The 22,759-nt window shown below is 57.9% G+C and overlaps 1 protein-coding gene across 1 annotated transcript in view; it reads left to right on the top strand.

Moving 5' to 3' along the window:
• The window catches only part of MCPH1 (microcephalin 1), a 127,454-nt gene extending 120,897 nt beyond the window's left edge, over positions 1-6,557 (top strand). The window contains exon 16 of the mRNA XM_090258246.1: positions 6,325-6,557. Within this exon, the coding sequence (XP_090114372.1) occupies positions 6,325-6,506 (182 nt within the window). The 3' untranslated portion in view covers positions 6,507-6,557. The remainder of the gene's footprint in view (positions 1-6,324) is intronic.
• The last annotated feature ends 16,202 nt before the right edge of the window (positions 6,558-22,759 follow it).

Here is a 22,759-nt window from a genome sequence, read left to right as displayed (position 1 = left end):
GCCCCTGACGTTCCTCCCAGCTCTAAACGTGGCAGCTGGTTTAAATAAAGTGCCCAGCAGCGTCCCTTGACCTCTGCACCCTGTACCATTGGCCACACTTGGCGGCCGGCCCTTGGCAGTTTAGTCTAGGAAGGGACTTGCCCCCCGCACTGAGGAAGTTAGCAGGCAGCATGCCAACTTAGTACCCTGACCAGGAGACCCCCCGGAGCACAGGGGAGGCGGGCCAGGGCCTGCCAAGTAACCCTGCTACAAACAGACGAGCAAAACCAGTCTTTCCTGGTTGAGCTCTGAGAGGGCTGCTCACGTGCCGGCCACTTCTCTCGGGCCAGGCCTGCGCTGCACTAACAGCTGTCCCCCGGCCGTATTTTATGGGGTGTTTGAGGATCATCCATATGATGTAACATAGGAGTTTGGGGATGTGGCCGTCTTGAGATGCCAGATGACCTTGGATGGAAGTCGTTTCTCGTGTGTGCGCTCACAGCTGGGAACGGAGAGCTGTGGGGGTCCCATCCGGGGCCGTCCTGGCTGCCAGTCAGACACTCTTGTCAGCTGACGATACCTGGGGACCTCAGTACCTCTTCTCACGGCCCGTCCCCAGGCGTGAGGTTCGCTCCTCAAGCAGCCCGGTCACAGGCCCCCAGGGAGGGCAAGGGGCCGGCCCAGACTTCGTCATGAGGTTTTGTGTGGGCTCTGTTTTATTTCATCAAAACCTAAAACTGGATTCTTCTCCAGTCGGTCTTTCCCCACCACGATGAGTGAGTGGGTGGATGGATGGGTGGATGGACAGAGGGATGGATGAGTGGATGGCTGGCTGGCTGGTGGGTGGGTGAATGGGTGGATGCATAGATTCATGGAGTGACATTTAATTTTATGGTCAAGGAATTCAAACAATAGAGAAATAAATACATCGAGCCCCCAAATCATAGTGCCTTAACGTAACTACAGTAAAGATGGACGTTTGCCTTTCTGACTTTTTAAAGCCACACTGACATAAAATCAATGTATATAAACATATGTATCATGTGAGGGTTTGCTTTTCTATAAATGACGGATCACATATTGTTCAGAACTTTTTACTTAACTCTGTGGCTAGGAGATCCCCCCATTTTAACACATACATAGTTACTTCATTCTTTTAACCACTGGAGGTACTGTCATTAATTTACACTTATCGTTAGACATTTGGGGTTATTCCCACTGTTTCTGTTACAAACTCCATGTGTTTTAACTGGAACGATTTGAATTCAATTTTAAGAGATTGTCATGAGCTGCAGTCCCTCCAGCTCCATCCCAGGCAGGACTGTTTCTGTGAAATAGATTCCTGGGAGTGGGATTCCTGTGCCCTGGGGTGCGCTTTAAATCCGGGTCCCATGGCCGCGCCCGTGCCCATGCGGGACGTCCCCCACGTGGTCAGTGTCTGGTGATCCGAGGGCCCCGTTACTCACTCGGTGTTCCCTGCTCACCAAGCTGCTGAGGCGTGTGCGCGCCTCAGACGGGGACCTGTGTTCCGTGGGCTGCCTGCCTCGCGCTTGACCTGCGTGTGAATCGGGCTGTTTGGCGCCGTCACGTTGGTCACAGCCGCGCTGTGCAGTGTCGACTCTGTTTCTCTGCTCTGTGCTCACTGTCCTGTTTTGCTGCGATGACTCCACAGTGTGCTTTGGTATCTGGCTTATGAATGTCTCATTCCTTTTTTCAGAATCATCTTCCTGTGCATTTTATCCTTCATAGAAACTTCAGAATAAGCCTCTCAATTTTTTAAAAAGAAATATTTGGAATTTTAGGATCCTAGTAGATTAATCAGGGAAAAGCATCCTTTTGCCATCTCCTGGCTTTTGAAAATGACATCCTGTAAAAAATCTTAATATAAAAAATGAATTCACAGAGGTTTTACAACCTGGAAGAAAAGAAGGCTGAATACTTTATAACCAAGTATAAGGAAAGGCTTTCTACCTATGATTCACAATCCAGACACAGTAAAACAAGGTTGATATAATTTGAAAACAGATAAAAAGTCTTGCATGGCAGACGTTTGCATTAGGAAAGTCAAAAAGCCACTGACAAACCGAGAGATTATAGATAAACATATCACAGATAAAGGACTGGCGTTACCAGGGAAACCATCACGAGCACCACCTGCTTCACGGCGCTGCAGAATTCAGTGGCGTGCGTAGTACTGACACCGACGGCTACGACTCTGTTTTATTCCTGTTACTCGTTATTGTCACATGATGTCGGTATAACCGAGGCCGGCGTCCCCGCCTCCCGCAGTTCAGCACGAGCTCAGACCTGCGTGGAAGTGGGTGTGCAGCGAGAAGGCCTGATTAACTTCTCGGACTGTGCCCTGAGCTACGCCCGAAGTGAGCCGTTCCTCCCGCACTCAGAGGGCAAGCCCGGGCTTACCGTCTGCGCCTCACGGCACCCCACGGTGACCGCGCATACACTCCATCCACCTCCGGGCGGTGATGGGGAGCCACACGTGCCACTGAGTTCATAATTCCGCCGGCGCGGCGGGGCCTCTGCGTCCCTCCTTCCTCGGAGCAGAAGGCGGGCGGGGCGCGGCGGGCTCCTCAGCAGGAGGGAGAGAGGAGGGGTAGCTTTGAGCCGTGCGGGGCCCCCCCAGGCTGGCCCGCACCCCTGCCCCTGCAGCTTACCCGGGACCCGGTGGTTCTTGCAATCGTCACAAAATAACTGTTTCAAACCGAAACTCTTCGTATTCCAGCGGAATTGGGAGGCGTGCTCACCCTTCGCGTTCCCCATGAAGTTCTCCGCTCGGTGGCCGCAGTCACACGGCCTGGTGCGTGGTGAGTGTCATAACTAGAACTCACGTGTACGCGTATTTATGCTCTGCCTTCAGCCAGAGAGCATTCGCTTCAGCGGAGGTTAGAACTCAGGCCGAATCCCCCCGTGTCTAAGGGAAGGCTCGGCCGTGGCGCGGGCACCCCACGCGTGCCGCAGCTAATGGACGCGTGGCTACCGAGCCCGTGAAATGTGGCCGGTGTGACTGAGGAACCGGACTTTTCATTTTATTTCACTTTATGTCATCTGAGTTTCATGTGCGCCGTGGACACGTGGAAAGTGCAGCCCTGGACCATTTAAGGTGTTAGGATGGGACTTTGCGTTTCTGCAGCGGTTATCCCTGCCCCGCGGGGCTGGCCGTTATCCATGCAACTGCCTCTCTTTCTCCAGATTCCATCACGGAGCACAGGGTCTGCGCCCATGAGGACTACCTGCTGCAGTGAGGGGGACGTCCCTCCAGCGTCACCGGGCGTCCCAGTGGGACAGAACCGTGAAGGCGAGGGGCCGCCAGAGAGGGGCTTCTGTAGAAGGCATCACGTCGGCCTCGTGTGCTGCGGGGCCTCCCCTCGGGAACCCCCTTGTGTGACCCTCTGCTGACCGACCGTGCGCTTCCGTGAAGCTGTGACTCGCCTGTTAGGGACAGTCATGACCCCAGTTCCAAGGCCGCAGAACCTGTATCGCTTGTTTGTTAAATAAAGAGTGGAAATTAGTTTAAGTCGTTTTATTGAGGAGCAATCTGAGCCCCAAACAAGCAGTTTGCCTGTTGAACTCCGGAGACCTCCCTCCTGCCTCTCCGAAGTCAGCCCAGCGTCTTTGGCCAAGTTACACAAACGCCCGGAGCCCGAATTCCCTCCCCTCTGGTGGGGTACCAGCGCCTCCTCAGACCCCTCTGGGGCCGGGTGCGCAGACCCTTCGGCTCCTTGCAAACTGAAAATGGCAATCGAGCCCACCTGTCCCGGGGCTCCTTCCCTCCCCTGGCCCTCGGCCCCGCCTCCGCCTCTTCGTTCTTTATTCTTCTGTGCTCAGCCCGACGCCCAGGCCCTCTCTTCCGCCTCCTCACTTCCCTCCCTTCTGGGGGTCTCAGCAGGGCGTGGGCAGGCTGCAGTCCTTTCTGGAGGCTCCGGGGAGCATGACTTCCCTCCCCTTTTCCTTGCCTTTGCCAGCTTCTGGGGCGCCCGCCCTCCTGGCTGGTGCCGCTACCTCCGCCTGCAGAGCCATCAGCACGTGGGAGACGTCCCCATCCTTCCCCTGTGACCCCGCTGCTTGCTCCCCTCCCCCGGCTCAGGCCCCTGGGCCCACACTGACTGCCTGGCCCACCGAGGAGATCCGGGGTGGTCTCTCTACACTAAAGGAAGCGGACTGCAGCCTTAGACCCCTGTGCCCTGAAGGTGACGTGGGCACAGGCTGAGGCCTCTGCCTGCCACTGCCCGCCCTCCTCGTGCTGAATCCAGGGTGGACTCCCTGGTCACCCAGCTACACTGACCCAGCAGGGTCCCTGCGGAGGGCAGCCAGGTGGCCAGACCTCACCTGGGGGTGGGGGAGCGGAGGCCCCTCAGACAGCGAGGGGGACCAGGTATGACGGGGAGGGTCTGGTTACGCTGACCCAGCGGGTCCTACTGCTCCGGGTTTTACAGGTGGGGCCGAGTGGCCCCGGTTGGGTCGGGCACAGAGTCTGCGTCAGTCGCCGCGATGATACGTGTCAGGACGCGTCTGGCGACACGCAGGCTCCTCTTAGGGGCCTGGCAGCAGGTGCAGCCCCCATTGCATTGTTCAGGGACGTGTGTCTACCCAGAAGCGCGGACGAACCAGCTCGCCCCATTCCCAGTGCAGACGAGGAGTGCGCAGCCGACAGGCCTCCCTGCGAGCGACGCAGACAAGGAGGACGGAGCCGCGCACCTGGTCGCTTACAGGGACTGTCACTTACCTGGATGGGCCTTATTTTTAGCTCCGTTGACCGTGACTGTAAAGTGGAAACACACCTGGCAGTGGCCGCAGCCGGGATTGATGCTCCTGGTCCCTGTTCTCAGTTTTGCTTCAACTTTCTCTTCATTGAAAACTATCGAGTCTGTTTTCTGTGCCAGGAAAGCAAACAAGCCCCTCTGTCCCCCGAATGTCCGAGTGGCCACTGGGGCGAGCCCTGCAGTCACTGAGCTGACGCTGGCGGCCCCGTGTCTGCTTTGGTGCGTCCCCAGTTCGCTCGGCGGCCCCTCCCCACAGCGGGGGGCCCGTCCATGTCCCGAGCGCCACCTGGAACTCGGAGACACCGGCCCCCATCACGTCTTTATTAACCAGCTTTCAGTTTGTTTACTGTTTGGATTCACAGCTTTCCGGTGGGGACAGGCAGCTTAACATCTTTAATATTCCAGAGAGCAGAGTTACTGAGAAACAGTTAATCCGGTGTCCCCTCCTGCAAGCCAAACCGAAGGGACAGGACTTGTTAGGGGGAAGTGTCTGTCTGTCTGTCCGTTGGTCACCACGAAGGCAGGGACGAAGCGCATCAGCAGTGGTTGCGCCGGCTCATCGGGGCCGGGGGATGCCAGGGAGGGAGAGGCTGGCAGACCAGGCCGCGCGCCAGGAGCCCGCTGACAGCCAGCGACATGAAACCCGATCGTGACGTTGGAGATCCAAGAGAAAGGCCTCGTCCCGGGTGTGCAGAGCTGCTGACGGCCAGGGTGGGGGGCCGGGGGGCTGTGACTCACCGAACGACAAGTCTGGCTCCGAGACCAGGCCTGGGGCCGTGCCGGGGCTCGGTGGGAGGTGGGAAGCTCCGAGGGGCGACGAAAGGACAAAAGGCGGCCGCCTCACCTCCGTGGAGGCCGCCCTCGCCGTGAGATGCGGGGGTCGGGTTACATGGACCCTGGCACGTGTGTTCTTGAGCCGTTCCCACAGCACCTTCCCTCCCAGGCTCACGGGGCCCAGGGGCCACCTCATGATGTCCGCAGAGGTCGCCCTTTGGACACCCGCATGGCTAAGGCGGTGCTCACTGAGCCCCGGCGCGCAGGTCTATGTGTGTGCAGGGACTAAGCAGCACAGTTGGTTGGTACAAAAGAGACAGGGGAGTTAAGAATAATATAGGAGAGGGTGAAGCCAAAGAACTTGTATGCACGACCCGTGGGCATGAACAAAGGGGGGGGATTAGTGGAGGGAATGGGGGTGCTGGGCGGAGGGGGGCAAAGGGAAAAATTGGGACGACTGTAACGGCATCATCAGTAACATATACTTTTGAGAAAACGGAGGCAGGAGGAACAATGGAGGGAAGACAGGCACACCCATGGCAGCAATGTGGCGTTCCCGGCGCTCCCGTGGGTGGCCTTGCCGTCCTCATTCTAAAGCTGCTCTCGGTATGGGCGTGAGCGCCACATGCTTCCACGGCTGCCGTGGCTCTGAGAAGAGATCCGGGAGCGGAAGGAAGACGACACAGATGTAACTGAGAAGAGGGTGAGCCCTGGAGACTCTCATCTGAGTCAGACTCACAAGGTAGGCATTTTACTTTAAACGTATTTACGTGTCTTATTTCTCTTCACTCAGTATCCCTCGGTGACAACGTTGTGGCCTTGAAACGCCGTTCCCCACAGAAAGGAAAGGGGGCGTCTGGGAGAAAAGGCTGCTTTCGTGCCGGCAACAGGGCGTGTGGGGGGAGCCTGGGGCGGCCTGTCACACGCACAGCAAGGACACCCCCAGACTATTCCGGGGACGTCCAGAGGACCTAGAATCCCGCTGGAGGAGCTCCCATTGGACAGAGTGAGGCCCTTTGAGCTTTAATAATAATTGCAGTGAATTAAAACCTCTCAAAGAAGTTTAAATCCCTAAGTTCTTAATGCGACTGAAAATGGCGGGAATGGAAAAGAACCGATTTATTTCCTTAAAACCTGGGAAACAGGAAACTAGTGACGCTCGCTCCTGCCTCTCCTTTGTAGACGGTGCCGCTTGGCAAACTAACGGTCTGCACGGGACGGCGTACCTCTCGCTGTGTCTTTATAAAACTATTTTGCCTAATAAGTGAAAAGCAAATAGAGGAGATTGTCCTTGGCCAGTCCCCACGGACGGAAATAGACGTCACGTGTCAGGATCAAGAGCCATGGAACCGCGAGCTGGAGGGACCCCAGGTCTCAATGTCTCGGCCAGGCTGCGTCCTGGGCTCTGTGCACTTATTTCTGCGCAGTCAAGGCTCCGACGTGTGTCTGCCAGCGCCCACGGTGCCTAAAATAGCGGCGAGGAGCTTCCTGTCGGCTCAGAGAAATATTCGCTGCCTCTTTTCTTCTCTCTTGGCTTCAGCAGGTGAAATAAGGCTCCAGGGTGGCCACCCGCGTTCTTCAGGCAGGGACCTCTGTCCGGCATCCTAGCTCGGTGCCACCGTTTGTCACAGACATGGGGGAATCCCGCGTCTGGTTCACGGGAGGCCCGCACAGGTCAAGGGCGCAGGGATGGAAGATGCCAGAAGAGACTCAGCTCTCCCCTTCCCTCGCCACCCCCCCCGCCCCACTGGAGGAGAGGTGAGGCTGGAGATGGGGGCGTGGGGTCAATGGACATGGACCCCCCCTTGCTGGTGACCTTCCGAATGTACCGGGGACACTGCCCGCGAGGAGGGGCCCGTGCAGACCACAGCCGCCCAGAAGGCAGGCCTGCGACGGGCAGGTCAGGAACACCCAGGCCACCGCTTCCAGGGGCAGCAGGGCGACCGCACCCCATCGCCGGGTTCCAGAGCCGGGCGCTCTCCAGAGACCCCTCCAAAGGCCGAGGGTGGGAGGGCCTCCTCCCCGAGGGCGCAGAGGCTGCTTCTGTCTCAGGCGCTCTGGGTCCATGGCGCTCCGCCACCCCTCCCCTCCTCCCCGGTGAAATGGGGCGGGGGCTCCCGGTGCAGCCACATCTGAAGTCCTGGCGCCCCGGGAAATCTCCGTGACAGCCATTCCTGGAGGGGGACGCGGGCTGGCACAAGGGAAGCCCAGTCGCCGTCCTCGGGGCGGCCAGCCCGGTGTGGCTGGGGGGGACCCCCTTCTGGAACACCTCCCCGGCACTGCAGGTGCCGCCAGCAGGGCCCCGCTCCGTGGGGCAGCATCGGGAAAGGAGCACAGGGGGCTGTGCGGTTGTCACCGTGCCAGCGTTCTCCCACCCAGACGCTACCTTCGAGATTACGTAGGATTAGTGATATAACGCTGCCTCTGCCGAACAAGACGGCATTTATCCCTTCGGGACAAAAACAGCAAATAAGTATGTCTGCAGGGTTCTCCGAATATGGATGAGATCCTCAAAGTCCCAACTAAAGCCACCCCGCCCCCGAAAGCTCATGGATGAGCAGAGTCAACGTCTTGTGAAGCTCCAGCACCCCATCCAAACGGAATCATGTTACCCCAGTGAAGCTAAGCGTGGGGCCTGGACGCGGGAAGTAGGGTTTCGATTCTTACTGAGGTTCGCAGTTGGAACGCTGCAGCCTCCGAAGAAATGTGCCACGTCACTCGCTGCTTTCAGACCCAATCAACCTCCAGCTAACCGTGATACGCAGGGACAGGAGCGCCACGGCCCTCCGACGTCCCCGGGTAGCGTGGCCAACCAGCGACCCCCAAGTTCAGTCCTGCTGCTGGAAAGCCTCTCACATACTTTCCTCCGTTTCCTTGTCCTGGGAAAGTAGTGTTCTCAGCAGGAAGTCTCTGCTCCGGAGCCTCGGGAGGATCAGACCACGCTGTGCCTGTGGAAAGGCGAAGGGTCTGGGCTGAGCCCGGGCCGCCCCCAGAAGCCAGCTTGTTGCCTTTGTGCTCCTGAGTTGCGAGGGAACTTGTCCCGGTACGAAGTGAAGCCTGACCCCAAGGGACCGTGACGTCCCCTTGAGTCCTCGCTGAACAAACAAAGGCCACTCCAGTGTGCAGTGTGAGCAGATCCGCGCGAAGCACCAGTCTGACGTGGAGGCTTCCGAGCGCGGATTTGAGAAGCACCTCCACGCGGGCAGAGCCAGGATCAGGCACACGACCCAGGGGTGTCGAAGGCACCGCGCGCATTAGGGAGGTGTGCAGACGGACCTGTGTGGCGGCCCCTGGGGGAGGCGGTGATGCACCCACATGTGCAGCCTGCGGAGTTCGGGTGCTGGGGAGGGAGATGGGACGAGCTGGGGACAGGCTGGGCAGGCCGCGCCACCACCGCTTGTCTGGATTCGGTCAGCCCTGGAAAGCCGCCGGGAGGTGGGCCGGAAACGACACGGTCCAATTGTGTTGAGAGAAGGTCGTTCTGAAGGTCGTCCTGACAGGACTGTGCTGGGTGGCTGGCGCGGGGCGCGGCTGGAGGCCAAGAGGCCCGCGAGGAGGTGGCGGGCAGTGACAGTGGGGTTTGGGGAGGAAGGCAGGGGTCCCGGAGTCTGTGGCGAGGGATCCATAGGCCCTGACAACCCCTCGTTTATGTTAGGGATTCTCAGTGGGTGGAGGGTTAGCTGGCTTCTTTAAAATGGCGACAGACAGACTCACAGACCAGAGAACAGACTGGCGGCTGCCGGGGGCGGGGGGGCTGGTGACAAAGGGCAAGGGACTGAGGGGCAGGTTGGCAGGGGGTACAGAATAGTCACAGGGGTGTAAGTGTAGCACACAGAACGATGTAGGGTGTCAGGTGGGTGCTGGGATAATCGGGGGGAGTCATCACACGAAGTATGTGACTGGCCACTGTGCTGCGCACCTGAGACTAATGTGACATTACACCGAAAGTCAAGATCACTGAGAAACAGAATGTTTTTTAAAAAAGAAGAAACAGGGAAGGAAGAATAACGGGCCTTTGAAGAAAGAACACGTCTGGACATACTAAGTGACCCAGAGAGTCCGTGTTTAATGTGCTGTGCAAGCAGGGACCACAGAACCCACGGCCACGACCTACCGATGAAGCCGTGCGCTGTGGTGCCGTAGTCCAGGCCTCGGTTTCCCCACAGCGTGGGGCCCCCCGGCCCTCTAAGTCTCCCGCAGAGACCCTCGCTGACCTCCCAGTGGCGGCTGAGCAGGGGTCCCTTCTGAGTCTGTGAGGGATGTGGTGGGGGGGGGAACAGCATCTCCCCACCTTCTGCTGGGCTGGCCGCGGGCAGCTCCTCAGGGGCTCCCGCTGCGCCCCTTTCTGTGACGCACGCCCGGACAGGGGGACTCCGTGAGCCAGGCAAGTCACCCCGCTGCACGAGCTCAGAGGCCGCTTCCCGCTCCGCACTGGGCTCCGCCATCGCCTCCGGGAGCGGGGAGCCGGGCCGGATCATGGTGGGTCAGAAAAGAGCCGCTTTCTTACCTGCGCCCTCGGAGAGCTGTGTCACGAGGACATCAGCGCTGTGGAAAATCGATTCCCAATGTAAAACTGGGGGGCAGCTCCATGATGGCTTTGATCTGGGGTGCACTGAATTATGTGATACCTTCGGAGATTCTGCCAGAGCAGTCCCCAGAGTGGGGCACCCAAAAAGCCAAAGCAATATTTGTCGGGAGACTGAGTGCCTACAAAGCCGAGGGCAGGAGAAGAGAAATGGTCGAAGCCTTTGTTCTTCGTGTGTGTGTGTGTGTGTGTGTGTGTGTGTGTGTCACGGTTCTGATGCAGTGGGTTTCCACCCTGGCTGTGAATCAGTCACCTGAGGTTTTCTTTTCCTCCAAAGAAATACAGTGCCTGGGCCCCGGTGGTAAGTGCACAGCACGCACCCCAACACACACCCCGTGCCACGCACCTTTAAGCGATTCCTTCTCTCGGGGTCTCTTAGTCCTGACACGTGAAACTGCATGAACTTGCAGCCTAAGCCGGGGGCGCCCACGCGGGGTGCTGCCGCAGACACACGCGTGCCCGGAGCGCATAGGGCCGGGAGCAGCCGGGCGGCGTGGCGCGTGCTCTGGGGACCCGACGCGCACGTTTCTTTTTAATTTTATTTTTTTAATTTATGGTTGTCACACAGCACTACATTAGTTCCAGGTGTACAAGATAATGATTCCACAGCTTTATCCCCAACACTGTGACCACCCACTGACTCTGGTAACCGTATCTGTCACCGCACAGACTTATCACGTCGTTCCCCGTCCCGTTCCCCTTTTTCGCCCAGTCCCCTCCCCTCTGCCCTCTGGCAACCATCAGTTTTAATCTCTGTTTATATGACCTCGTCTTGTTTTGTTTTCGTAAATTCCATATATAAGTGAAACCATACTGTGTTTGTCTTTGATTCTGAACAGCGAAGGAAACCATCCACGAAACAAAACAAAAATAGCCCATGGGATGGGAGAATATATTTTGCCAGTGATATAAGGGGTTTAGGTCCAAAACATATAAGGAACTCATAGAATTCAATAGCAAATAATAATAAACAACCCAATCAAAAAGCGGACAGAGGACATGAAGTGACCTTTAGTCCTCCAAGGAGGACCCGCTGATGCCCACAGACGGACGGAAACACGCGCAGCATCACTACTCAGCGGAGAAGCAAATCAGAGCCCACGGAGACACTGCGTCACCCCGCAACGGAAGCTGCGGCCGCGGACGAAGTGCCGTGAGCCTCGGGCCCGCGCCGGGGCCGTGGGGGGGGCCTGGCTTTCTGTCTGCGCTGATGGCACCAACACATGCTGGGCCCCTGCTCTGCGCGTGGGTCTGCGTGAGTGACCACGGTGCCCGCTGGCAGGCGGGATTGTGTGTGCGGCGTGTGCGGGGGCGGCGGCAGGGCGTGTGTGTCGTGTTTCTACCACCCGTCTCTCCTTTCTGTACAGGACGTCCGTTCCTGACCCTGGAACCCCGCACCCAGCCCGGCCGGGTCCGTTCTGAAGGCCCCAGGCTCGTGGCCAGGGCCGGACCAGGCCGTCCACGGCGACAGCCGCCAACCTTGTCTTTTTCCTGCAGGAACACGTCCTGGGCAGGACACAGGCACGTTCGCAGGGTGGATGGGTTACTCGGTCCATGCTGCCCCGTGGGAGGTCCGTGCCCCGCGGGCAAGGCTGCAGGAGAGGCGGGTGGGCGAGTCCGGGGTGGGACGCTCCGGAGCTGGGGGCTCGGAGCAGCAGGGACAGGCTGCTCTTGGGCTTGTGACCTGGCTCCCTCTTCACTCAGCCGCATCGGCCAGCACTGGAGGCTCATCCATTAGCCCCTCGGATTCTGTAACCTCGACCCTCCTTCCCATAACGCACAAAATCCCATTTGCAGGCACCTGGAAAACAGGGAAACCACGTAAAAACCGCTCCATCAGGGACAGCACTGCTCAGCTGCGCTCAGGCAGTTTTCCCCGTCATTACTCTTCGGAGTATCTGGTTATCGTAACCACGGAGAGACAGCTTATTAGCTTCAACGGCTGGATAAAAGCAGGCAGCATTTTCTACATTTCTGGTTTCAGCCCTTTAACCCAAAGGAGAACTATAAATAGATGGTAAAGTCTGGGATTTCCACAGCTAAGTGCTGCTATAAATAGTTTTAAACATTTTCCCACTTCATGCTTTCTAAAAGAACGTTCTCCACTTCCTTTCTTGGATAACCCTGAAAACACAGGGACGTCGCATTCAGAATGTTACTGAGGGAAGCCGAACAAGGCTCTTAATGAGCCCATTAGCAGCTCCGAGCGCGCCTCGGAGACAGAACGGCCCCCAAATAGTGACTTTACAGAGTAATAAACAGCTGAGAAATGTGTGCTTAAAATGAGCGTCCAGCGCCCTCATTCACTCTCATTACTCGTTTTGTTTGAAAAAACAAAATTAAGCCACAACCGGGATCACTCACGTAACCAGGGTTAGCGTCAGTGGAATTTAGTCTGCCTTTCTCGAGAACTGAGATGGGGAACTCTGGGGTCTACAAAACGGGGGAAAGAACCCTCAACTTTTACACGTTAACATCCAAATGAAGGAAGTGAGGGTCCACTTCTGGTGTCCAGATCCCTGTCTTGCATCTGGAAGGCAATGCCTCAGACACCCTGCAGGACGCACGGACTCTACATTCTTTGAAAACGCCCGCACTAGACGCGTGGCCAGGTGCATGGTAAACCCACCTAGCCCGGGGCCCCTCTGCGGGGAGGGGAGGCCGGCCCTTCCGCGCCCTCTGCTGGTGGCTATTTGTGACCGGAGAGAGGAGAATTGAGCCGGTCTAAGTAAGTGGCAAGGAAATTAAGCAAAGGACCAGCGATGAGAACAGGTGATGTTAATAAAATGTATGCCTCTGTTTGTGGTAAAAAAAAAAAAAAAAGACGGCTATAAAACACTTTTAATTAGAGAGTGACAACAATTAATAGACAACTTCTAGCAGTTTTAGAGCCACAGAAAATAGCAAGCAAAGAAAGTGCGGTTTTCATCCAGCCCCCCGCCGGGCGCCCGTCCGCAGTCTGCAACAGCCTACGTTAGGCTGCACCTGCGTTACCCCGAGGGCCGGCACCCATCTGTTCTTACTAAGGCCCGTGGCGTGTTGGCCGCAGGGGCCGCTCTGGGTCTCGTGCGCTCCTTGCGGTTTGAGGAGCGCGGGGCAGGTGCCGCTCACCGTCGCGGCACAGAGCGTAGCAGCCCCACTGCCCTGAGCCGCCTCTGGGCGCCGTCCATCCGTCCGTCCGTCCGTCCCCCCTCCCTTCCCTCCCATGACAACCCTGACCTGTCCCTGTCCCCACAGCCTCGCCTTTTCCAGGACATCACAGAGTTGGGAATCACACGGCGGGGAGCCTTTCCAGACTGGCTTGTCCCCTAGTCACCTGCGTTTCAGGGCCCTCTTGCCTTTTTTGTGGCTTGACAGCTCATTTCTTTGTATAGCCGAGTAAAATTCCATTGCTGGGTGTAGCAGTTTATTCTTCCGTGTCCCCACGGAAGGTCATCCTGGCTGCTCCCGAGCTGTGGGCGATGAAGGGTGGCGTGCTGTAAGCACTGGCGCTCAGGCTCCTGTGTGAACGTACGTGTTCAGCTCCTTCGGGTGAACTCCGCGGAGCATGACAGCTGGGCCACCCGCCGCCTCACCAACTCCTGTTGTCTTGTTTGCTTTTTGACGTGTCCTCCTGCCAGCTGCTGGGGGACAGCTCACTGCGGTTCTGACAGGTGACTGGGAGCATCTTTTCACGTGCGCTTTGGCCATCTGTGTATCTCCTTTGGAGAAACGTCCAGTCGGACCTTTGGCCCACATTTTAATGGGGCTGGTTTCCACTGTTGAGTCGCGGGAGCCCTTGCTATATTCTGAATATTAATCTCTTACCAGATACATAACCTGCACATATTTTCTCCCGTTCCGCTGGTTCCCTGTCACTCCCCTGATGACGTCCTACATACTGATGAGCCCAGTTTACCGATTCCTCCTGTCTTGCCTGTGTATTTGGTGTCACCTCCAAAACACCATTGCCCAATCCTGTGCCGTAAACACTCCCCATGTTCTCTTGTAAGGTTTGTAACTGTAGCCCCCGCATGTAGGCCCTTGAACAGCTGTGAGTCAATTCCTGTGTCAGAGGAGGGCTCGCCTTCACCCTTCTGCTGGCGTCCCTGGCCTTTCCCCCGCCAACGGCCGCGGCACCACTGTCGGCATCCAGCCGACCACGTGCGCAGCAGCTCAGTTCCAGGCCCTGCTCGCCCCCCACCCGTGCCTCGGCCCTCGCTCACGTCACGGCCTGCACTGCTGGGGCGCTGAGACCGGGAACGGTGCGTCCCCCAGCTCTGTTCCTGCCCAAGGCTATCTGCGCTGCTCAGAGTCCCTTCAGATTCCATGTGGATTTTAGGGTGAGCTTTTCTATTTTTTGTATTTCTGTAAAAAAAAATATATATATATATATATATATATATATATATGTATATGTATATATGATATTGAGAAGGAATAGGAGCGCCTTGAGTCTGTGGGTCGCTCTGGGTGGTACTGGCCCGTTGGCAATATTAAGTGTTCCAATCCACGAAAATGGGCTGTCTCTCCACTTATTTCATTTCTTTCAGCAATTTTGTTTTGGGGGGTTGGTTTTCAGTGTACAAGTCTGTGGTCCCTCTGGCTACATTCATTTCTAAGGTTTTTATAGAAAACTCTATCATAAATAAAGATGCTTTCATTTCCGTTTTAGATTGTCCGTGTTAGCACACAGAAGGGCAGCCCTTTCTCACCTGTCGGTTTTGTCTCCTGCCGCTCCGCTCGGCTGTCACAGCCTGTCGCTGGCGTGGCTGCTGCGGCTGGACCTTTAGTGTAATTCCGTCAGGTTTCACGTCACGTGCTCTGACACTCCGCAGTAACGGTACGGGGCGTGCCAGCCGCCTCCTCGGCGAGCTGGCCCTTTCGTCATCATGCGTTCTGTGTCTCCCTGGTACTGACTGTCTCTCCTCTGCGGTCTGCCTACTTGGTACTGTGGCCTCCAGCTTTCTTTGGATCGGTGTTCGCAGGTGACATTTCCCATCGCTTCACGTCTGACCTGCCGCCCCACTGAAGGTGGGATTCCCGTGGACAGCATGTAATGAAGTCTCGTTCTCAAGCCCAGTGGGAAAACTCTGTCTTTCGCTCGGTGTGTTTAAATTATTCACTTAATATTGTCGATGTGGGTGAATGTAGGCCTCGCATTTTCTCAACTTGTCCTGTTTTTTCTTTGTTCCCACGCTTCCCTTTTCCTGCCTATTTTGACTGTATTGCTTAAATATTTATTAATATTAAAGATAATTAATTAAATTGATCTTTTAAAAATAAACTGTCTCCCACTGCATGTTTTTAACTGGTAGCTCTGAGTGTTACAACAGACACACTCTTATGGCCTCATGGTTCAGTTCTCAAAGGAAACGCAAAGCCTCCCAAGCATCTCGGCCCTTCGCCCTCACCCCTGTACACCAATGTCGCGTGCGTCACGGCCGCAGCAGCGACAGCCAAAGTGCCCAGCTACACTGTTCGCCTTCAACCGCACACACACTTCAGGCAGCTAAAGGGAGAGAAAACCGACTATATCTGTCCAGACACTCGTAATTTCTCCGGCTCTCCCTCTGCTGCGGAAGGTCCAGGTTTGCCTTCACCTGGAATAGTTCCTTCAGCAGCAGGCGCGCTGGGGTCGAATTCTCTTCATCTCCTTTCTTTCAGAAATGTATTTTGCCTTCGTTTCTGCAGCGCGTTTCTGATTCACAGAGAGCTCTGGGCTGACAGGCGTGCTTCCTACGGCCAGAAAACCAGGGTCTCTGGCTGGTTTCCATCCGAGACGCTGCGCAGTTCTGCGGTCCCGTTGCCAGGCTGCAGATCAGTCAGGAGGTAAAAACTCTCGGACACTCCCTTGGACGGGCCGTTTCTCAGGCTTTTATCCCTCCCCCCCTTTCGCTAGTTTCAGGGAGTTACTGCTGTGCTCCCTTTATTAATATTATCCGCAGTCTGTGAGCGAGCCGGGCACTGACCACCGCTGGTGCGTAAGCAAACCAACCTGGTCTCTCTCCTCCGGGTCTGTCGGCTCCCGGAGAACAAGGCCACGTCTTTCTTCTTCAATGGGATGCGCTCGGTGCCTGACCCCGCGTCGTGCGTGGTGACATCACAGTAACTGTGAAACTAAGTGACACCGGGCACAGAAGAACGAATAAGGAAATGCTGATGTGACCAAGAGAGAAGGCGAAGTTACCCTAAACTGTGTGCGGGGGCCTGGCTAAACACGGGACAGCGCTGCGGGAATAACAGAGCCTTCGCTGAAGACGCGAGGTTAACGGCGCAAAGCCCGCAGGTACGCCGGGGCTCCGGAAGGTTGGACTGGGAGGGCTTTGCGGTTGTGTTAAGTATTAAAGAGTAAACACAGCTCTTGGCAGAGAGGATGAGTCTGAGTGATACATGGTTCAGTCAACCGTAGACCCTGGCACGGATTTCCAGAGAAAAAACAGTCGTTTAAAACAATCACTTCAGGTTTGATAAGGAAAACGTACTCGAGCGTGGTGCAGGAAGTACGGGGAAGAGGAGCTCGTTCTCCCCGCCAAGCGGTCCTCAGAAAGGCTCGCGAGCCAGGGACCACGGAGCTGTCCCCACGGCCCAGCGATGCTCTCGGAAAGACACTGGGAAGCCGGATAACAAAACGGTCACAGGTCAAGGCAAGGGACACACATCTGGGGTCATGGGCAGAGGGAGCGACACTGTACAGGACGGCTGGTGACACCCCTGGGCAGGTGACGAGGGGGATTATCGTGGGGACCTCTGGTGGAGCGGAAGCCCGGCTGAGGCTAGTCACAGCGAGCCGTGCCCCATTCACGCAGCCGGCTGTTGCCGAGGGCGGTGCTGTCTGCACAGAAATGGGGCGGGGGGGACATTTCCAAAATGCGTGTCTTTCAACAGAAAAAACACTGGGTCTAGAAGAGTTCAGATTAGAGACGTGGTATGGTTGGATCCTAACAGTCTTATTTTAGAAATGTCAAAGCAATTTATTAGAAGAAAACTTTTGAAAAATAGTGTTGACTTTCAACATTTATTTTAAAGCAGGAAAAGCCATGGGCACTGACTGTAACAAAACTGCCACCATGTTTAGCAAATGTGAGGATAACGGGTCACAGACACGTGAAAAACAGACGGTGAGTGGGGCCGCGTCAGCCGTGAGCTGAGAAGGGCCAGCTCGCAGAGGAAGCTGGGGACCCTTTCACGCCCTCGTCAGGGTCACCGGGCTGGCTGACTGAAAGGCCTGTGACGGCTCCTTTCGTTTGCAAAGTGACCTGAAACCAGTGTGCTCCCGAGGGTCCCTTTTACCCGCTGAGGGAGACGGAGCCCATGAAGCCCAGTCTGGACTGCAGGAAAACAGTTCTGACCCCGCAGGCACACGAGCACCGGTGGTTCCTTCCGGCTAGCAAATGGGGGAAATGGGAGCAAATCTCAGTTTCCCAAAATTCTCATTTTCATGTGAAAGCGTGAGTGTTATTGGCAACGCTGTTAGCTGTTTTCCTTGAAGGGACGGGACCGTTTGGTTCGTTTCTGAGAAAGTGCTGGAACAACCGCAGCTCGTCCATTGTCCTTCCAAGGGAAAACGATGCCCCTGAAAAAAGGGTTCAGCTCACAAATCACAGACTTAAAATGATGTGTTTCCAGCGTTGCGATTTCGTGAAGTTAAGTTTTGTGTCAGGAGTCAAGGACAGGCCTAAGTGGGACAAGTGGGAGGGTGACGGAGGCCGCGGGGCTGCTGGCACTTGGGTGTCGCTGCCGGGTGCTGCTAAGGGACTAGCAGGTCTACGTGCCACCAACACCCCAGACGCAACACGGTGAAAAGGGCAAGTCGTCCCGGTGTCACCAGGACCATCTGTCACCTCAGAGCACCTGGAAGCGTCTCGGGGAGCTTTGAGGCTCCAGGTCCACACCTGAAAACAAGCCCCGCCTCACACTGGTCTGTGGTCCGTCGGGAGGGAGTGGGGGGCCCGGCTCCCCACAGCGTGTGAGCTGTGTTGAGGGCGGGGCGGACACCTGATCTGAAGGGAAGTCCTGGTGACATCAGGAAGGGGGACGGGGTCCCACACATGCACCAGCGGCAGCACAGGAAGGCAAGTAGAAAGTTGTTTATGCCAACGGTTGAGCTCTGGGTGAGAAAGGCGGGTTCGGGACAGTAAGGGAGGGAGGCGTCCATGCTCCAGTCAGTGTTCACACCAGCCTGTCGCTGCCGTCCTTCAGAACCAGTGCGCCTTGCTTCTGTCCTGCCGACACTGACGACGAGCGCCTGAGTGGGAGCTGACCAGGGACAGGATGCGCTGGCCAGCGTTCTGCGAGCACAGCCGGCGGCCCTGCCGGGCCAGCACCGGGGAGCGCGCTGCTTAGGTTTCTGCTTTCCCCAGCGCCGGCCACCACCTGCGTCCACGCACGGGCCGTCTGCGCGTGCCCCAGGCCCTCGGCAGCCCACGAAGGTGTCTGTGGGACAGCCACCACCAAGGTTACCTGATGCCGCTGTCACGCTGCCCTGCGGAGACGCCAGAGTCTTCAGACGCCCGACACTTGATCCTGACCGCTGGCCTCAGTCTCAGCCCAGCGAGTCTTCCCACCTCAAGATTGTAAAGCTGTTACCTGTCCTCTCTAGTGTGTTTCCTTTCAGCCTTAAAGTGCTTTTACGTTTGAATCCCACCTGCTTTTGTTTTGGTGCAGGCTGTCACGTTTGCCTGTAACCCTTTTCCTAACGCTGCTACTGAGGTCGTCTTTTTGACTCGTTCACTCATCCCCCTCGGATTTCATTAGATGTCACATCATTCACAACACAGGTCGCGCATGCAGTCCGTGGGTTTCCGATGTCCTCGTTTTGCTCACTGAGCTGCTGATTTCAGCACCAGGGACACACCATGCTGGCAGCTTTCCGGTACGTTCTGGTGCCCGCCAGAACACTGCTCCCGTGCCAGTTTCCACTGCCGCGGTCACACGTCCAGTGGCTTCAGTAACGTGAACCTGGCTTCCAGATCTGGAGTCACAAGGCCCACATGGCTCTCACTGGACAAGTCACAGGGCAGCAGAGCTAGTTCCCAACGGGGCTCTGGGGGGGCCACACCCTCCCTTCCCAGCTCAGGAGCCTGCCAGCAGGAGTGGGGCCCTCACATGGGGCGCTCTGAGCTCCTTTTCTGCCTCTTTGCATCTTTGGGGACCGCGGGGAGGACAGTGGTACCACGTGGGTAGCCCCGGGGACCCCAGGCCATCGGACTGGCAGCCCTGAGCGCCCCATTCCCGGGCACGTTCACACAACCACAGGCCCCGGAAAGTATGTGGCCATCTGTGTGGGGGCATCCTGCTACCTGCCGCACTCAGTGTTTCAGAATGAACTTGTCGGGGAGCCCTTCTCCCGGGCACCTCCTCCCTCAGAAAAAGCCAGTTTGGTTCCCAGGGACTGTGTGTCAGTCACAGGACGAGGCTGATACTTACACCCCCTCACGACTGATGATGAAAGCCCAGTTCCCAATTACCAGGCCGGAGCACAGAATTCCCTTTCTATATGCAGAGAATACAAAAGGTTTTCATGATCCTGAGAAAGGCACGCAATAGTTAGTATTCTGGACAGGCCACCTTTTAAAATCTTATTTTCTGTTTTTCTCATTCTAAGTAGATATCCATGTTCAACCCTGATTTTGTGTGTAAGCTTGCTTTTTCCTCCCCACCCCACCGGCCCAGCAAGTCCCGGGCCCCGCGGAACCAGTTCCCACTCCATCGGCAGATGACAGCAAGCGCCCCGGTCCCTGAGCCTGGAGCTGGGAGCGTCCCCACCGCCTCTTCGCACCGCCGGCCACACCTGTGGGCTCTCCCACGCAGGTCGTCTCTTCGCTTTGCTCCTTTATGGATTCCGAAGTGCCTTGTCACTAGTAACCCCCATTCCCCACCCCAGGCTCAGGCTCCATCCAGACCTTGGGGCCTTTATCTGTTCTGTCCGGCACCCCGCGGGGGGACGCGCAGCGGGCCCCGACCCGGGGCATCAGCATTTCCGTGGGAGACCCTGCGGGCACCTGCAGGCCCTAGTCGACTGCCCGCAGAAACGCATCAGCGTGTCTGACTCTCAGCAACGGGAGACGGCGCCTGTACAACCCAGCACCTTGCTGCCCCGAGCGCGCACGGGGCCCCTCGCGCGACCGTCCCACAGAGCGCGGGCTGGCCCGCCCCCTGCCTGCACTCACGGCCCACGGCGCCGCTCGGACTTCCTGGCCCATTTTCAGTGCTCACGGCCGTGCATCCGTGGCCAAGGTCAAAGTCTGAGCGGCAGCACGTCCAGCTGGGAGTCTAGCCCCGGCTCCTCTCCGCACAGCCCAGGAGCAGGGCTTGTTTGAGTCAAACTTCATCCTGTCGCTTCCCGCCTCAGTTGTAGCAGCTTCCAGGACCCCCGGGATCAAGTCTGAAGTCAGTTCTGTGTCCCCCGAGCCCCTGCCTGACTCAACCCTCATCTCCCCCGTCTCCTTCCCCCGCCCCCGACTTTCTCCACCTTAACCTTCAAACTGGGCCACGGGGATCCCTGAAAATAAGTGACAGTGGGGTCCTAAGTTTGAAGGGACCCAGTTTTCAGACACTTAACTTGACTAAAGCTGATGGGCCCGTGAGACTCCGTGGGGCCTGGCAGTGGCCGCCACGGGGCCCGCCCCACGTCTCACCGCATTGTCCTGCACCGAGGCCGGGAGGGGTGAAGATCCTGCCAACACCCGAAGGGGACCCGACAAAGTCGCCTGACTGAGCCACCACTGACACAGGCATTTCAAGTAAAACTTTACTTTTTTAAAACATTTATTTATTTTTAGAGAGACGGGAAGGGAAGGAGAGAGAGGGAGGGAAACATCAACGTGTGGCTGCCTGTCACATGCCCCCAAGTGGGGACCCGGCCCGCAACCCAGGCCTGTGCCCCGACTGGGGATCGAACTGGTGGTCCTTGGGTTCGCAGCAGCCGGGGCAGAACCGCACCTTCCCTGACAGCAACGGTGCGCTGGGACACGCACTGAGCGAGCCACACTGCTGGCACCTGCAATGGCTCCATCCAGCAAACTTCAGCTCAGAGCCCTGATGAAACAGTCGGACCAGTGAAAGGCTTTGAAGCAGAAACGATACTCCATTAGGACAAATTCTGTGGAGTGGAAACGTTTTCAGAGAAAGGACCGATGTAAAATTCAACTGCTAGAACCTTCAGGACTTTTGAATGGTTGACGGTATTACGTCACTATGGTATTTATAACCCGTGGGGTCCGTTCAAAAGATCTGTCCCCACTTTGTTTTAAAATGTCCTTTGCGACTCATCCGCACTTACTGCTCCTGCAGCTCAGCGGACGGTCAAGTGGTCTTAGCTGTCACCTTGAAAGCGCGGGTGGGAAGCACAGGGCCTTCTTCGAGGGGCACCGCAGTGACGAGCAGAAGCGGGAGGCCCGGGACAGGGCTCCGCGCGGGGCTTTCCAGGCCGCCGGCCCCCAGGGACCCTGTCCTCGCCTGACACCAGCGTCCTGTCCCTTCGCACCTCCCGACCCCCCCACCCCCCGCGGCGTCTCAAATGTCACCGCTGGAGAGGCTTTGTCCCCGGAGCCAAAGGGCTCTCCTCCGGCTCTGGGCCGGGAGCGCCCCCTTTTCATGAACGCCGGGCTCCCCGTTTGGTCCCAGGGCCAGGTCCACCCACGCGGGGAGCGGCAGTGGGAGAGGGAGCCGGCTGCAGGGGCTCAAGGGTACCTGGTGGGGGGGACAGAGGGCGTGGGGCTCCGAAGGGGGTGGGGGCGGACCCAGGGGCGCGGGGGGCAACCGGGCAGGTGGGGACCGGGTCCTCCTGCAAACAGGGCCCGACACGGGCGTCCGCGGGGTCCCCAGGCCAAGGCATCGCCCCAAACCCGAGGACTCGCCACAGCGAGGTGGGCGTGGCTCCCAGGAGGCGACACATTCCCCCCGCGGGCTGCACCCCCGCCCGTGCCGCGTGGACCCCGCCCCCGCTTTCCCCCCGCGGGCACCTGGCCTGGGGGTGCTCCCCGCCGGCCGCCCGCTCGTGCACGTCCCCGCTCCGGGGGGGCTCCGTCCGCCCGTCCCGCTGCTGCAGCCACGCACGGCCGGGCCATGGGTGCCCGCCGTCCCGGCCCCGCTCGGGGTTTCCCACGGGGGCGCCTTCTGCGTGGAGCTGCCCCACGGGCTACTTTTTAAGGAAAAAAGCTGTTCTCTGTCCTAAGCTTTTTAAAAAGGCGACTCTCCCCGGGCAGGGTCACAAACCCGGCGGCGGGGCGAAGAAGGGGCCCGGCCTGCACTACGCCGGCGGGAGCGCAGGGAGCGGAGGGGCCCCGTGCGCCCGCGGGGCCGGGGCAGAGGAGCGGGAACGGGAGGTCGCCACGTCGCCGCCCGGCCTGCGCGGGGGACCCGGGGCCAGGGCTGGGTGCCTGGCTCACCCTTCTGGGACGCCTGCGGTTCTACCGTCCCGTCCTGCCCACGGGGGGCTCGGCAAGCACCCGCTGCGCGCACGAGGCCTCCTAAGGGCGCCCCCCGTGCCCAGGGCCCTCCTCCGGCCGGCACCCACGGTCACCCCGCTCGGCCCCCCGCCCGCGGCGAGCCCGAGCTGCGGCGCGTGCGCAGAGGCCGGGGCCCGCGGTCCCCGGTGCCCTTGGCTGCGGCGCGTCAAGCGTCAGCCGCACCTGACCAATCAGGAGGCGTGCCGGTGCCG

The sequence above is a fragment of the Furipterus horrens genome, unplaced genomic scaffold (genome assembly GCF_987537825.1).
Source record: "Furipterus horrens unplaced genomic scaffold, mFurHor1.1.pri manual_scaffold_12, whole genome shotgun sequence".
Lineage (NCBI taxonomy): Eukaryota > Metazoa > Chordata > Mammalia > Chiroptera > Furipteridae > Furipterus > Furipterus horrens.
Note: the sequence above shows the minus strand (reverse complement) of the source record. Positions and strands in the feature narration are given on the sequence as shown.